This window comes from Apodemus sylvaticus, chromosome 12, assembly GCF_947179515.1.
Source record: "Apodemus sylvaticus chromosome 12, mApoSyl1.1, whole genome shotgun sequence".
Classification (NCBI taxonomy): domain Eukaryota; kingdom Metazoa; phylum Chordata; class Mammalia; order Rodentia; family Muridae; genus Apodemus; species Apodemus sylvaticus.
In genome coordinates this window covers 81,975,697-81,992,937 of record NC_067483.1, presented here as the reverse complement: position 1 = coordinate 81,992,937, position 17,241 = coordinate 81,975,697, and the positions used below count along the sequence as shown (strand labels likewise).

The 17,241-nt window shown below is 37.6% G+C and overlaps 1 protein-coding gene across 1 annotated transcript in view; it reads right to left on the bottom strand.

The window, feature by feature from the left end:
* Nucleotides 1-17,241, bottom strand: part of Fmn2 (formin 2) — a 339,622-nt gene that overhangs the window by 252,544 nt on the left and 69,837 nt on the right. Inside the window, exon 3 of the mRNA XM_052201126.1 lies at nucleotides 7,116-7,263. Within this exon, the coding sequence (XP_052057086.1) occupies nucleotides 7,116-7,263 (148 nt within the window). The remainder of the gene's footprint in view (nucleotides 1-7,115; nucleotides 7,264-17,241) is intronic.

Here is a 17,241-nt window from a genome sequence, read left to right as displayed (position 1 = left end):
AATCACAAAAGAACACACATGGTATGCACTCACTGAAAAGAAAATAAATAAATAAATAAATAAATAAATAAATAAATAAATAAATAAATAAATAAATAAATCGTTCCTGTGCTTGGTGTCTTGGCCACTGTCATTGTCATGGTAATTGAAGGACTTTAGTGATGTGTGAATGTTCAATCCATCCTTAAAAGTGCTCATATCTCTTCTGTCCACTGTGAAGGTAAACTTTCAATCTAATTAATTCTATGATTATGTATAAATCAATTTAATGACAATCTAGGTATTTATATTATTTTTATTAATGTTTCTTTAGTTAGTACACACAATAGTAGGCTTCATTAAGATAATATATAGGTTACTCTCCTGTTTAACCTTACCATTCTTCCTGAAGGGGATTCCCCTCAGGAGTTTCCTGTCTGCACTCTTGCATGCATATGTGCATATGCACACTCACACACACACATACACACACATACATACGCACACATGCACACACGTGCACACACACAGACACACATTCTGCATGAGAAAAAATTGCCTTCCCTTCCCCATTAACCAGTATCATCCCCATCCGGTGTACCTCTTCTTTCAATAAGCATTTAAACATCTGTCCCCAAGATGTGTGCACACTTATCATATACATTAAGTGTAAATTCCGTATATGAATGAAAACATGGAATACTTGTCTCAAATCTAGTGTCTGCCTCTCATGATCTCTGTTTCCCTCTCTTTACGACAAAGCACATCATTTCATTCTTACTTATGTAAATAAATAAAATATCATTCTAAATATACCCCACTTTCTCAATTTACTCAACTACTGAGGCTCATCTTGTCAAGGTTCTTAATATGACTAATGTGAATGTCACAGGACTATAGATGTGGATATACACTTGTCTGTGTTATGCTGACTTTGGTCCATTTTGATATACACTCAAGGATAGTATAAGTAGATCACATGCAAGTTCTGTTTGGAGAGATTCGAGTAGTCTTCACAGTACTGTCCATAGTCACAGGACTTTTATTCATTCACACCACAGTATATAATGTTTCTATTTTCTCTACAGCTCCACTACTATCTCTTAATTTTTGTTTTCCTGAAGTTTGCCATTCTGATTGGGAAGAAACTGAACAAGAGCATAGCTTCAGGTGTCTCTCCCTATAGCTGAAGATTTTTCTCATCTATATTTCCTATTTTAAAGACTGTTCAATTCATTTGCCCATCAACTGACTGGATGGCTTGTTTTATTTCAATTCTGTTTAAATTTCTTCTTGATTTCTTCAAACATGATCATTTAAGAGTTTATTTCTTCATCTTTATGCACCAGTGTTCAAATTTTCTGTTGCAGATGATTTCCAATTTAATATAATAATTTGATAGCACACAGTAAGTTGTTACAAGTATGTTTACTTGTTAAGTCTTGGACTTTGAATACTAAGATATAATAGACTATAGATAACATGTCATGAGATGCTGAAAATAATTTGTATTCTTCAGCTGTCAAACTTTTTAGATATCTATTAAGATCACCTAATTTATAATATAATTTTTCTCTTTGCTGAAGTTTGTCTAGATCATCACTCTACTGATGACACTGGGGTAAAACACCATTATTGTTTTTGGCCCTGTTTGACCCATTAGTGATTCTCTTATGAAATTTAGAGTATCAAAGTTTACAATTTGTAATTGTTCCCTTTACTAATGTGTAGTTACCTTGAAAACCTGTGACTTATTCTGGCTTCAATTCTATTTCCTCTGACCTGAGAACAGCTACACATATTTGGAGATAGATTCCCATCCCTTTAACTTCCAGTTTCTTTATGTTTTTGCCATTGAAGTTTATTTCTGTCAACAACAACAGTGATGACAGCAACAAAAACAATAAAAACAAAGCAGTCAGAGGTTTTTGTCTTTTAAGCCAAAGACACATTCTCGTCTTTTAACTAGAGAACCAAGTCCATTTATGCTTATTATCAAGAAGGGATTGCTGATTCTCAGAACTGTGTTATGTCTTTCACTGGTTTATTCTAATGTTTGTTCTTTTCTGTCATACTTCCTCACATTAGAGGTTTGGTTTTTAACTAAATTGGATAAACGTGATTCTTTTTTACTTCTCTCTTGTTCATCTGCTTGTCTTTTATAATTTATTATTTCCTGTGCTCTTATAATTGAGGTCATTTTCTTCATCATTTCCATGCATCATTCCTTTGTTCATATTCTGCACTGTTGGATTAGTAGTCACAAATTGCATTAATTTTTACATATCTTACAACGTTGCTCTGTCTCCATTGATTTTATAGGATAACTTTGTGGGATATAATAATCTTGATTGGTTGGCAGTTATTTGCTTTCGTACCTTGAACAAAATAATTGAATTCAATACTTTCCTGGCTTTTGATTATTCTTTTTGTTATTGGTTATTTTATTTAGTCACATTTCAAATGTTGTCACCCTTCCCAGTTTCCCCTCCACAAACCCCCTATGCCTCCCTCCCCACCTCTATGAGGGTGCTCCTCCACCCACCAACCCACTCCCACCTCAGCATCCTAGCATTCTCCTATGGTGGGTCATCAAACCTCCACAGGACCAAGGGGCTCTCTTCCTATTCATGCCAGATAAGGCCATCCTCTGCTACATATCCACCTGGAGTCATGGGTCTATCCATGTGTACTTCTTGGTTGGTGGTTTAGTCCCTGGGAGCTTTGGGGGGCAGGGTCTGGTTGGTTCATGTTGTTATTCTTCCTATGGAGGTACAAAACCCTTCAGTGTTTTGGTTATTCTAATGCAAATTTCTTTTAGATTTAAACATTTTGTCTTATAGCTTACTTCAGTATTTCATTGTTCTATTTCATCGTAGTATTTACCTAGTAGTATATTTTTGAGAGGTTCTTTTCAGTCTATTTGAGGCTCAAACATTTTATTGTACCTAGATGTCCATTTCTTCCCATAGATCTGGGGAGTTTCCCATGTAATGTCACTGAGTGTATTTTCCATGTCTGGTAGTTTTGATCTCATTTCTTTGTTCTACTACATGACTTTTTAAGTTTGTGTCTTTACCTGGTCCCAGAGTTCCTGAAAGTCCCTATGGTTTCTAGTCCCCTTTATTCTGTGTTGATGTTGAAATGTTACATTTTCTTAGCTTTGTCTTGTCACGCCTCTTTTTCTTCTGACAGACCTAGTCACGAATTCCTCTGTGGTTTTTATTTATCAGCATCTTAATCGCCTATATTTGTTTTATTTGGTTGGATATTTTTTGTTTGTTTATTGTTCTTAGTTTCAATGTCCTTATTGAACATCTCAGTCACATTCTTAGCCTTTTCTTCTACATTGCAAGCATCCTTAACCAAACCCTAGATTGGTTTCTCATCATATTCATATGCTTATTTTTATCCTATTTAATTTTAATTTTTATGCCTTTTAAGTTTGTTGATTTTTATAAGGAGACCTTTGATTTTTATTGTTCAGAATTTCAACCATTTCACATGTTTAGGCAGAGTAATTGAAGAGTTATATATGTATATGCATGTGTGTGTGTATACACACACACACACACACACACACATATAAATGCTTCTAGGGTTTCTGTGTTAGAATAGATAGCTCATCCAACTACAGGGCTTACTCCCAGTGCATTCGGCTATGAAAAAGCAAATGTCTTTAATAACTACAACACCAAACCAAAGAGGATCTTTAAATACATTTTAAAATGATGAAAGCTATACACCACAGCACCTATAACTATAAAGTACAAAATTAGCAAAAATAAAAATATTTAAATCAGCTATGGAGACAAAAAATAAAAGGAATGAAAACTAGAAATGAAGAGAGACGTGAGAAGGTTTTCTTCCTGACGATGCTTCCATCTACATAGTACTTGGTCGTTCTATGCCCTCACTTCTTCTTTTTTTTTTTTCTTTTTTCTTTTTGGTTTTTTGAGAAAGGGTTTCTGTGTGTAGCTCCGGCTGTCATGGAACTCACTCTGTAGACCTGGCTGGCCTTGAACTCAGAAATCCACCTGCCTGTGCCCTCACTTCTTTTCCAACCAAAATTAATGCTTCCATGATGCTTCCTGCACTCTTCACAAAGTCACTTTATAGACTATGGGTCTTCCCCTCACAGAATAAAAATAGCACACAAGGAAGAAAGAAAGCAAAAACGAAAGGGAATCTGCCCTTTCGCTCTTGAGGAGAGGTATCAGTGTCATCTTGGCCTCAGCACTAAAATTTCATATAAAAAGTGTTAGTGCTTTGCTAAATAGATGAAAGTTGGAGGAAGCTTGTTTATAAAAGTGACTATGGAAAAATTAAAACACATGAAAAAAATCTGAAGAGCCAGAAGGACAAATCAGACTTAGCTGCACATAGGAATTAACAGTCATTTTTAAGATGTAGAAGAAAAAAGAACACACTCCAATCAAAAAAAAAAGTTAATGAAAGAAATTTAATAAAAATAAATATTTGGGCTTACAAGATTGTCTTTTCCAAAAAAGTAAAAATGCTTTAAAATTGCCACATGTTGCATTTAGCAATTTAAACTATGATGCCACTACTCAATAGTAAGTAACTACCAGCTGGGTGTATGTACATAGTATACAACTAATGATAGTCATGCTATTAAAATTCACAAGTGATATAACACATTCACCTAAAGTTTTTCCTGTGATACTGGCTACTCATTCATACATTTGACTGACAGGAAAAGGGGAGGTGGTATGGTTCCTTGAAAATGAGACTCTCCTTTGTGTTTTTCCAAGTAAATACAACACAGTAAGAATTGAAAAGCAACATTAAAATGGTTTTGAAAAAACAATGCTCAGTAGTTGGGGTAGAAAACAGATCAATTAGAAAAACATAGATTGGTGGTTTAAACTACTTTCTACTTACCTCTATTGTCTTCTTCATGAAATGCACATTTAAAAAGAAATATCAGCGTACTAAAATTACTTGCTCAGGCATTTTGCAAGCTGTGCTAATCTATAAAGAAGCCAAGAAAGTCATCATCTTCTGATTCTGGCCCCATTGGCATCCTTGTCAAACTAAAATCCAGGTGATCACTTTCAATTAATTCTCAGTCAAGTGTTACTCCAGTAACCCAAACATGGATAATGATTCTAAAGAATTGCCAAATATTATTGAAAAGTGTTAGCAATAAAGCCAAAAAAGTTGAAAAACATATTTTAGGGGCATCAAAGTTGTATGCCAACCAAATATGTAAATGAAGGAAAGGATAGAAACCATTGTTCCAAGGGTTTTCTCTCAAGAAAACTACTTAAACTACTGCACCTATACTTATGTATTTCCACCAATGGTATTTTTAGCATAAAGACAATCATGCATACTATGGGATAAAAATCTTTACTTGAGTTCTTCCCTTTTTGAAACAAAAATATCAGCATTCACATGTTGGATTTTTGAACACTGTCATGCCAAAACTCTCTCTTATCTCTGAATGATTTAATGTGTGGAATTCTGCCTGGTCTCTCGATCAACCACTGTCAGTGAGTGTTGTAGTAAACAGTCTATCATGGAACAATATTTTTATATTCTCTCACACATTTGTACATTTATTTTAATTTTGGATTGTATGCTAACTAGTGAATAGTTTCTCTAAAACACAACATTTTAAAAAGGATATGTAGGGTACTGTGTAATCTCCATTTGGTATACTCTTAGAAAGAATAAATGATGAAATACATTTGCCAAGAAACTGATAAAAACAAGAGGTGGGAACTCTACAGAAATGTAGACAGAAGCATGGCAAACCATTAGCAGAGTCATTATTAGTTTTAAAGAAAATGCATGGGGACGATAATAACAGAACATAACTTTAATGATGGTTATAACAATGAGAGCAAAATGACTCTGACCTCTGTTCTTCACTCTGAGGCTTTGCACAAGCACTTAGACTACTCAAACCATGTCTCACAGTGGATGCTGTTCTCATTAACATTTCATAGGTGAGAATATGTACACAGCAATTTAGTAACTTGCCTAACATCACAAAGCTGATGTAGTGCAGAGTCTTATATTTTGCCCTTCCACAACAAGTTAAAAAGAAGCTCCTGTGGCCATCTCTCTTTTGCTAAGACAGTCCAATTGGCCTCGTTCTCACCTTTGACACTCACAATATCACTTGTGAAGATCTGCTGCAAGGAGGGCTGTGACAAACAATGCTCTTCTATTTAGTCTTCACTTTTACATCAAAAGATGGGACTTACTCCTGCTCAGTTCACCAAGAGAACCTGGATTCTCCCAAGTAATCATCATTCTAGTGAATTTCTCCAAGTAGCACTGATTCTAGCCTCAAATAGTTTTCCTAGCGAATAATACAAAAATAGTTTAAGAAAAATAATTTTTCAGAAATAGTAGATTGCACTAGAATATTGCACAATTATTTTAATGTGAATTTTAAGAAAAATTACAACCTTATTTTCCTTTTCCGTTATCTCAAAGAGTACACACGGAGGGACCCATGACTCCAGCTGCATATATAGCAGAGGATGGCCTTGTTGGACATCAAAGGGAGGAGAGGCCCTTGGTCCTGAGAAGGCTCAATGCCCCAATAGAGGGGGGATGCCAGGAGGGAAGCAGGAGTGGGTGGGTTGATGAGCAGAGGGAGGGGGAAGGGGATAGGGTGGTTTTGGAGGGAAAACCAGGAAAGGGGATCACATTTGAAATGTAAATAAAGAAAATATCTAATAAAAAAAGAGAAAGAGAGAGAAAAGAAGCTTTCAAAGTACAAAGAAAACTGAATGAAGTTCAGAGATAATGGAGAAAAATGTCCCTTGTAGGTTTTCTTAGGTCAAATAGAATGTAGAGCTTCAACCTGGTGGTGGATGGTGTCTGTAGACAATGGTTTTTAAACTTCAGTAAATGTAGTAATTACTGGAGAATCCCAGTGTAGCTGGCACTCTTCTACATTCTAACCCCAGCAGCTTTGGGCAATGCCTATAAGAACTGTCAGTGTCTCGGGCTGCCCATTGATTTTAATAGGTTGCTGACAGAAGATACACTAAAAAAATACCTGCAAGAGACTACAGACTCACTACCCAGTAAGTGTTGCGATTCCATATTACGTCACACAATCTTGAGAAGTTGGCTGTCCCATATCCTACCTGTGTCAACGTCCTTGGGACTGGGCTCTTCATCAGGAAGCTTAGATGGTGGCCACATGGATGGTTCTCTCCTGGGAAACTGCCCTTCGCTGTAATCCATTGAATGCGTGGGTTGACTAACCGCAGCCCAGGTGTAAAGCTGATCTTGCTATATTTAAAAAAGGCGTTGAAATGGAAATATTATCAATTCAGGTGATAGATTACAAAATATAAAAAAAATCAAACAAAGCTATGTCAATACATCTAAAACATTAAAATAGCATCTTAGTATAGTAAAACCTAGGTCTGCCTATTTGGAGGAAGACATATTACATTGACTATTAGATGAGAGACTCCAGATGCTAAGTTACACAACATCCTGAAAATGCATCTTTAACCCATCAGAATGTGATTTATTTTATCTTTGTTGGTTTGCATTTGGCTCACTTTAGTTTTCATTTTTCAGACAGGGTTTTCATCACTATTTATAAGACTGGCACTGAGCTCCTGGGCTCAAGCCATCTTTCCTGTTAGTTTCTCCATCCTATGAAACTACCAATATGCATCACCACGCTGAGAAGATGTCCCATTAAGAACTGTCTGTACACTTGTGGGAAAGTCAGAGGCTATTCTATACTTGGATACCACAGGAAAATGATAATGGCTTATTTGGGATCCTAGATTAAAACTGGAAGAATGGACGTGGAAAAGTGAATGAATCTGCTAAGAGTAAGATTATATTTGACTTTCAAAACAAAGGAAGACTTTGCCAGGTGTGGACATATACTGTGGACAAAATGAGAAGGCTCCTGTGTGCTCCTTCTGCCAGGAGACAAACTGGACAGCACCCATGGAAGCTTACAAACACTTCAAAACTAATCATTGGTACTTCAGGACAATGCCAGTGCCTTTCAGATGCATGTACCTATACATACATTCACTATATTCCTTTGTGCCTTTTTCTTTGCTGGGGTATACTCCCTTCCTTACCATATTCTGATCAGCATTGACTACAGCAAAGTGAGAGGTACACACTAGAAATGAAAGAATATTATGAGGAAAATATATCATAACCATCAGGATGAGAGTATAAAGTAAATGAGTTCCTTGTGGATAGATGATGAATTTCCAGAATTTATATACAAGGTTGAGAATCCATAAAGCAGTCCAGTATCAAAATATGCTTGTGCTATACATAGTGCTTCACATCTTTAATTCCAGTATTTGGGAAGGCAGAGGTAAGAGCAACTCTATTAAAATTCAATGCCAGAGTAGTCTAGTTAGTTCCCAGTTAGCCAGAGTTACATGGTGGAAGGACTTGCCAGCAACTTGCCCTCTAACAACCACACTCAAGCCAAGGCACGCAGGTGACCCTAACACACACACTCTCTCTCTCTCTCTCTCTCTCTCTCTCTCTCTCTCTCTCTCTCTCTCTCTCTCACACACACACACACACACACACACACCATGCAAAATAAGAAAATATTTAAAACATATTTTTTAAAATAAAAACTCAATAAACCAAAACCTATGGAATGGAGTAAAAGCTATAATAAAAGCTCTTTATTCAATGAATGCCTATATCTAAAACTTAGAAATATCTCAGATGAACAACCTATCAGTGTGTCTCAGCACTGATAACTAAAACAACTAAAGCAAACTCAATCCAGAATTAGGTAGAAAAGAATACTCAAGATTGACAATGTGTGAATATGAGCTATGTAAATATTATGACAAATATGTAAATATATCATATGTATGGTTATATATAATTAATAAATATAAACATAGAAGACAATGTCAATAGGTAGGACTGGAAATATTGGATAACTACAAGTAGGTGATATAAATACAGACTAAGGAGCTGACTCAGTGTGTAAAAGCTTATGCTTGTTTCTGAGCATAAGGACCTGAGTTTGAACCCCAAAAGTTATATGACACAAGAGAATTCCAGACATCGGCAAGTTGTCCTCTGATCTCCACACTTGTTCCACAGCACAACATGCGTGCTCATGTACATACATAAACGTGCATACAAAAGAATATACAAAAATTGATATATAGATGTCCTTGTGAATCAGCAAGATGAAAACGGTTCTTCCAAAACAAAACTGACAACCCAAGAACCAAACCAACTGAAAGAAAGAAAACACAAATAAAATGAGAACTGAAACAGGAAACATGGGTATTACAGAGACTCATTGGATGCTAATAATAATAATCTGCCTAGAGATTTTCCAGCCTAGAAGAAATGCGAATGCTGAACCATGACAGAGTAGATAACCTTAACTAACCAATGGTGGATACGGAGACTAAGCAAGTTTTCCATCAAAGGAAAGCTCAGGACCTCATGACTTTCCTACTGAATTAAACATATCAAATGTTTAATAAACAAGTAAGTTATCCATAATTCCTACCCTCCCCCAAGAGTCAAAGAAGAGCAATGTCTTCTAGCTCATTTCACAAATCCAGCAATAGAAAAACAAAGACCTCATTGAAAACAACACCACGTATTCCAGCAATTAAGAGAAATCTGCACATAGAGATGTAGCGCATAAGAACTTGCCCACGCCACCCATAAAGCATGTGGACCAAATGGAAGGAACAGAATGGTAATCAGTCACCTGAGGTCATGGGTGACAAATGATACCGTGACATTAGGGATTTAAAAGTAACGATTGCTCACTCATTTAGGCACTGAATGGAGGATGAATAATCCGAGTCAAAAATGCACTCACACAAAATCTGAGACTTAAAAAGCTTTCAAGTAAGTGGACAGACTTGGGAAGAGAGTCCATCTGTATGTCTGTGTGTCTGTTTGGGTGTGCATCTCCATGCCCGCATGTGTATCTCTGCATGTAAGGGTCAGAGGGCAATGTCAAGTGCCTCTCTATATTGATCTCCATCTTATTTGTTGAGACAGAGTCTCTCCTTAAACCGGAAGCTCACTGATTGTACTGGATGGCTGTGGGAAAACACTGTCTCTCTAGGGTTACAAGTGCACACAGCTCCACTTGGCTATTTACAAAGCTGCCAGGTATCCAAATCCAGGCCTTCACGCCTGTTCAGCAAGCACACTTAAGGAATGAGCTTCACACAGAATAGGAATGAGTTCTGCATATCATGGTACCTTGATGCACTGCACAGGTTTGATAAACATTGCCAAACACAGTTAGTAGTAATTATACTCATTTACTAATTATTCTCATCCTATCTTCAAGCAACCCTGATTTGACGTTTGGGAGTTTTCTACTACAATATTTTGAGAAGAAGTGAAAACAAATCATCATAATTCATCATATAGCAAAAGTTGATTTCCCATGACATTTCAAAGAAATCATTAACCTAATAACAGTAACCACAAAAAGTGAAGCCCTTCCCATGTACATTTTAGTTCTCAGGAAAAATAAACAAATGCAAACATTTCTTTCCTGCCATATTAACTGGGGCATAATTTTGTAGGTTAAAAATGCGAGTATTGCTTCAGGAAAAGTTTCGTTTTCTGCAGAAAAAAAAGATGCTTTGTCTAAATAATTAATGTATAAATTCCTTTTATCACTCAAAGAAAGAAATTAATTCTCATTTTCCAGTTTTCTACATATGTAATTAAAACTAAGTGAATTTTATTTGTTTTGCTTTGGTTTTTGGTTTTTTCGAGACAGGGTTTCTCTGTGTAGCCCTGGCTGTCATGGAACTCACTCTGTAGACCAGACTGGCCTCGAACTCAGAAATTCACCTGCCTCTGCCTCCCAAGTGCTGGGATTAAAGGCGTGTGACACCACCACCCGGCCTAAGTTAATTTTAAATATTTCTTTTATTATTTTCTTTATGTGTGTGTGTGTGAATCTGTGATGTGTATGCACAGTTGTGTGTTCAGGTTTCCACAGAGGCCAGGAGGAGGTGTTAGATCCCTGGAGCTGAGAGTTACAGGCATTCATGGCCATATGAAGGGGATGCTAGGAGCCCAATTCAAGTGGTATGATAAAGCAATAAGCACTCTTTATGATTTATTATTATTATTATTGTTGTTGTTGTTGTTGCTGTTGTTGTTGTTGTTGTTGTGTTTATTTATATCCCAAATGCTGCCTGCCCCCTTCAGAGAGTGAAGGAGTGGCTGACCAGGCACCAATCCCTGACACTATTAATACTGCTATGTTGTGTTTGCAGACAGGAAACATGTCCTCTCAGAGACATGGAGTCCTCTGAGAGGCTCTACCCAGCAGTTGACTGAGACAGATGCAGATACCCACAGCCAAGCATCGGACAGAGGTCAGAGATCCATATGGAAAAGTTAGAGGAAGGATTGAAGGGAAAATAAGCATTCTTAAGGACTAGGCGATCTCTCCTGCCCCAAGATAAATGAATTTTAAAGGGCTGGAGTGGTAGTTCATTAGTAGAATGCTTTTCTAGCACACATAAGGCCTGGGTTCCGTGTTCAGCACTACAAAAGGGAAAACAAATCTTACTGTGTGTATATACCTTATTTTCCTCATGTTTTTCTTGTCTATTACTTAAGCATCAATTGATGTATATATCTATTAACCTAACATACCTCTCTACCTCTATGATTCCCACTAATCAACAGATGGATTAATTTCAGATTGCTGTTCAAAATTTGTTTTATCATTTCTGGAGGCAAATCCCGAGAGATGAGTCCTACTTTGCAGGGAGCCTGAGGACCACACAGTCATTTACATCTGCTGTTCTATCTCTAGTCTTGCAGCTTGGCCCTGATAAACTAAAATCCCTCCCACAAAGCAAAGTTGTCTGCTTCAGAGATGAACTTTACCGTCTGCTACTTCACTGCAGAAGAATCATCCTGACACAGCATCCATCACCTCCTGCTCCTGCCCTCTGGAAATGCAAGATGAGCAACTTGGGACAAACTAAAGAGAAACAGCTTTGCAGGTGTTCACAGCTTTGAACAGGTCAGCATTTTTTTTTTCAGTATCCTAAAATAAATGTTTCCTAGTTTAGAAGTGTTTGAAGACAGGTTTTGATATGCCTCAATATTTCATTCTACATGAGTTTCTTTTCAGATACTCACACATTTTTCTTTCTTTTTTTAGAGACTCAATTTTAGCTATTATTTAAAAGTCGAGGTTGACACATCAGTAAGCAGTCATTCCATTTTGAGGTTTATTATGTTGTTGGTCTATTCAAAGGATTTTGTTTACTTTTATTTGTATATTTATATATGATTGTATTTACCTCTGAGTGTGTTAAGTGCAGTGTCTGCAGAGTTCAGAGAAAGAAGTCAGATCCCATAGGCTGGAGTTACAGCCAACTCTGGGCCATCTGACTTTTGTGCTGGTAATCAAACTCAGGTCGTCTGCAAGAACAGCAAGCACTCTTAACCACCGAGCCATCAGTCTTTTAGCTTTGAAGGGTTTTTTTTTTTTTTTTTTTTAAAGATGTATTTATTTATTTTATGTATACGAGTTCACCATTGCTCTCTTCAGATCCACCAGAAGAGGGCATCAAATTCCATTATAGATGGTTGTGAGCCACCATGTGGTTGCTGGGAATTGAACTCAGGACCTCTGGAAGAGCAGTCAGTGATCTTAACTGTTGAGCCATCTCCCCAGCCCAAGGTTTTTTTTTGTTGTTGTTGTTTTTTGTTTTTAATGAACTAATGAATTACAAACTATTAGTCAAAGTATTAAGAATATGAATTAGAAAGTATACTTACTATATAAACTATGCCCATCCAATCTTCCAAACTAGAAACCATGACCACTGATAAGTCTGTTCCTTATACTCTCTGTAAATCACCAAGAGCAACTGTTTTTATGTTAGATATGGCACTAGAATTCACTTTCTATTCATCCCAGTAGTTTTGAACTCTTAAACTGAGTGCAAAAGACTTTTTCATGATTACTATGTTAGTCATATCTCTAGAATCACAGAACTTATGGACCTAATTTCTCTGTCTGTCTGTCTCTCTCTCTCTCTACATATATATATATATATATATATATGTAGAGTATATATATATATATATACTCTAACTAATCCAACAGTGGCTAGGTATGAATAGAAAGTCCAAGGATCCAATAGCTCAGTCCCACAAGGCTATGTGGCTGCTGCTTTTCAGTATAGGCTGAAATCCCAAAGAAGTAGGCTCTGATGCCAATGAAGAAATGAATGTGCTAGGAAGGCAGGGGCAAGAAAGACAAGAACAAACAACTTCCTTCTTCCATTGTCCTTACATAGGCTTCCAGCAGAAGGTATGTCCCAGATTAATGTGTCTTCTGGCCTCATGATCTGGATTAAAGACATGTGCCATCCCTACTCAAGATCCAGATGAAAAAAGCCTGTGTCGTTCAGTCTCAAGATTTGGATTATAGGTGTACCCTCCATTTCTGGATTGTAGTTCATTCCCGATATAGTCAAGTTAACAACCAAGAATAGCCATCACAAATCCACTCCTTCTCACTTGACAGACAATCCTGTACTTACTTCATGATTAATTTCCAAGTGAAAACAATATCCAGGTCATTATAACACCTAAATAGAATATAAATATCCTATGTACAATCACAAATGCATTGCATATTTAACCAGATCATAATTATGCCTAACATGATATAACTGTCCCTCATATAACTACAAACACATTATAAATCTGGGATAGGAAATAATGTCCCCCTTGGGGACATCCTTTTAGTATCTCAAACTTAAATATGATAACTACTGAGTCTCTTTATTGATGTTACAACATATGATAAAGAAAGTGAAAGAAAACACAAATATCTATACGAATGCATTCTTAACAAAATGGGTCTTTGCCTGTCATGGGCATGCATGGATTCAGCTGTTGTAATTTTCCACTGACATTAATGACAGTAAATTGTAGCATCAAGAGTTGCCCTAAAGGATCTCCTGTACTCCAGACATAGTCTTTCTAACCTCCATTATGGAGAAGCAATGAAATTTCCCCATGGTAATCTAGATCAATCACTCCTCATAACACTGTTATTCTTTTCTTAGCCTGTAGATTTAAGGACATTAGAAGTCCAGAGTGACCATGGAGACGTCTGACCTTCCAGTTCAATGGAATGTTTGCTGTGACTCCTAGCAGGAACACTCTCCCCTCTGGAACCAAAACTCATAGGCCAGCAGAATTTAGGGTTACATGAACAGAAAGCAAAAATGTCCACAGTATGTCACTAGGGGTGCCTGATAGGGAGTAGAACTATTCCCTTTCCACCCCTTGATTCCTCAACCCTTAGATCCTGGCTATGGAAGAAACAACCCATACATTGGATGCTGATTCAAAGCATATACCACCTTCTGGAGAACCCTGACACAGCTCTCCACGCTGGTACCACCTAACTGGTACTGTAACTGGGTCTTCAAAAGACAGTTCCATCTTTCGATCAGGCCAGCTGCTTCCAGATGGTGAGGAACATGGTAATACTAGTGGACTCCATGATCATGGGCCCACTGTCACATGCTGTGAAGTGAGTTCCTTGGTCAGAAACAATAAGGCATTCTGTAAGTCCATGAATGGAAGGTTTAGCAAAAGCATTATGCTTAGGAAAGGCAAATCTATAACCCGAATAAGTGTCTACTTTAGTAAGGATAAGGTATTGCCCTTTCTAAGGAGGAAGTGGTTCAATGTAGTCAACCTACCACCAGGTTGCTGGCTGGTCACCCTGGGGAATGGTGCCATATCTGGCGCTCAGTGTTGGTGTCTGATCTGTTGGCAATCAACAGCAGCTACCATCAGGTAGGCCTTGGTGAGTGGAAGTCCATATTGTTGAGCACATGAATTACCCTTATCTCTGCCATCATGGCTACTTTGTTCTAGGCTCATTGAGCAATGACAGGAACAGCTGGAGGAAAAGATCAATAGCTGCATATCCTGTACTAGGAGATGTGTTAATTTGTTCAAGTAAGGACAGTACATCTGGTATAGCAGCTGCAATCAGTTACTACCTTATTGAATTTTTGATAATCACCTGTCATTCTCCATAATCCATCTGTCTTCTGCACTGGCCAGATAGGAGAATTAAAGGGAGATGTGGTAGGAATATCTTTCAAGTCCTTGATGATTGGAGTAATTTCTGCAATTGTTCAAAGGATGTGACAGCATTTTTGATTCACTATTTTCTTTGGCAGAGGCAACACTAAAGGCTTCCATTTAGCCTTTCCAACCATAATAACCCTCACTCCACAGGTCAGGGAACCAATATGAGAATTCTGCCAACTCCTAAGAATATCTATCCCAATTATACATTCTGGAACTGGAGAAATAAATACAGGATAAGGGCCTACTGGACTTACTGTGAGTTGGACATCAGTCAAAACTGCATTAATCGCCTGGCCTCCACAAGCCCCTACTTTAACTGGAGGGCCACAGTGTTTCTTGGGATCTCCCAGAATCGGTGTCAATTCAGAACAAGTATCCAATAGACCCTGGAAAGTCTGATCATTTCCTTTCCCCAAATGTACAGCTACCCTTTTATAAAAGGTTATACATTTTTCTGGGGAAGAAATGAAGAAAGGCTAACAGTAAAACTTTAAGGAATTCCATCAATGTCCTTCTTCAGAGGAACCTGCCAAGCCTTCATTCAAGGGGTTCTAGATCTGCAAACTGGATCAACTCCAGAAATTGATTTACTGGCCCAGATTGCTTTTGGCCATGACCCAGTGCAGCCCTTCTTTCATTTGAGAATTTTTCTGCGTATGCAGGTCAAACCAAAATTCTTATCTACTTTCTGCCTGGAAAGAGCATGATTGATCAGCTGGTACCAACATTACACATATGCCACGCCCTGTAAAACTGAGCTCACTCACTCACTATGGTGGCCATTAAGGGTTCAGAATTATAAACATTGCTGTGTCTATGCTGCCCATTATAACTACAATCACCTAGCCTTTGGCAAATCAATGCTGCTAGCTGCCCTCTGTTACTTTTGGGCCTAGTTAAACCCATTACATTTAATTAATCCAATTAAGCAGCACCATCTCTAACCCTGTCTGGAACAAGAAAAGGGGTGACAATAAAACTGTTCAAATGTGCTGGTACCCTCTCACCATTTTGCATCTTATAGGATTCCTGAAGGACATACCTTCTGGGCCTTCCCATTGTGGAGGATTGGGTTTTACACAGAGTATCTGCCCACTCTTAGCATTACAACTTCCCCGAGCCTTAAAATCCCTGCATCAACACTAAGCCAAGGGATATCAGGTGTTTTTAATTTCTTTTCAATAGGCCATCTTTTGATAAGTGCTTCAGTCAAACATTTAGACAAAATTTTGACACCTTTTTTTTTTAACCTTGTGAACTTCCATATTAAACCTAAAATCTTCTCCACTCAGAAGGCCCATGACAATAAACTCAGCCTGATCTAGTTTTATGTTCCTTCCACCATTATCCCATACCCTTAAGATCTATTCCTGCACATATTTTCCCGACTTCTGCTTGAATGAATTAGAAACTCAACAAGCTAGTGGTATAGTACACCTCTTCACAGACTACACTTTCTACATCCCCTCTAGGAGCCTGGCTTGCCCTGAGTCTGGCTATATGTCTAAACTTAACTATTTGTGGGCCTTGAGGGACATCAGTACTGTGTAGCCTGGCATTGCCTTCAGAGAAACTCACTGATAGTTTTAGCAGACAATGCAGGATTAATCTCATCAGTGAAAAATGAAAAGTGCAATATTTCAAGGGGTGGGGCTGATGGTACTACTTCCTCAGAAGAAATAAACCCTTGAGAATCTGAAGATTCAAAGTTCCCCATTTCAATAGGATCCTCCCATTTATCCCCATCCCAAGTTTCAGGGCCCAGTTCTTTACCAATAAATGCCCTTACTATAACTGCCACCATCCTCTGAGGTTGAGACTTGAATTTTTGCTGTAATTCAGCCAACTGAATTACATAGTAAGGGCTATGGTTTGATTTTCTCTAACTTGAACTCTGTGGCTGCTAGAAAGAAGATTCTCTTTTAGGGCACACTTAGAAACATTTAGACTTTCTATGCACATCTGTAATTGGTCCACTTTACTCACTAGGTTCTTTGCAGTTCTTCACTATATTCTGAAGTTGGTTAATTTATCACAGAGCCCATCCCTATCCTTTATCAATTTATCCAGACATGCTAAAGAGCAACCAACCAGCAGTAACATTTTTTT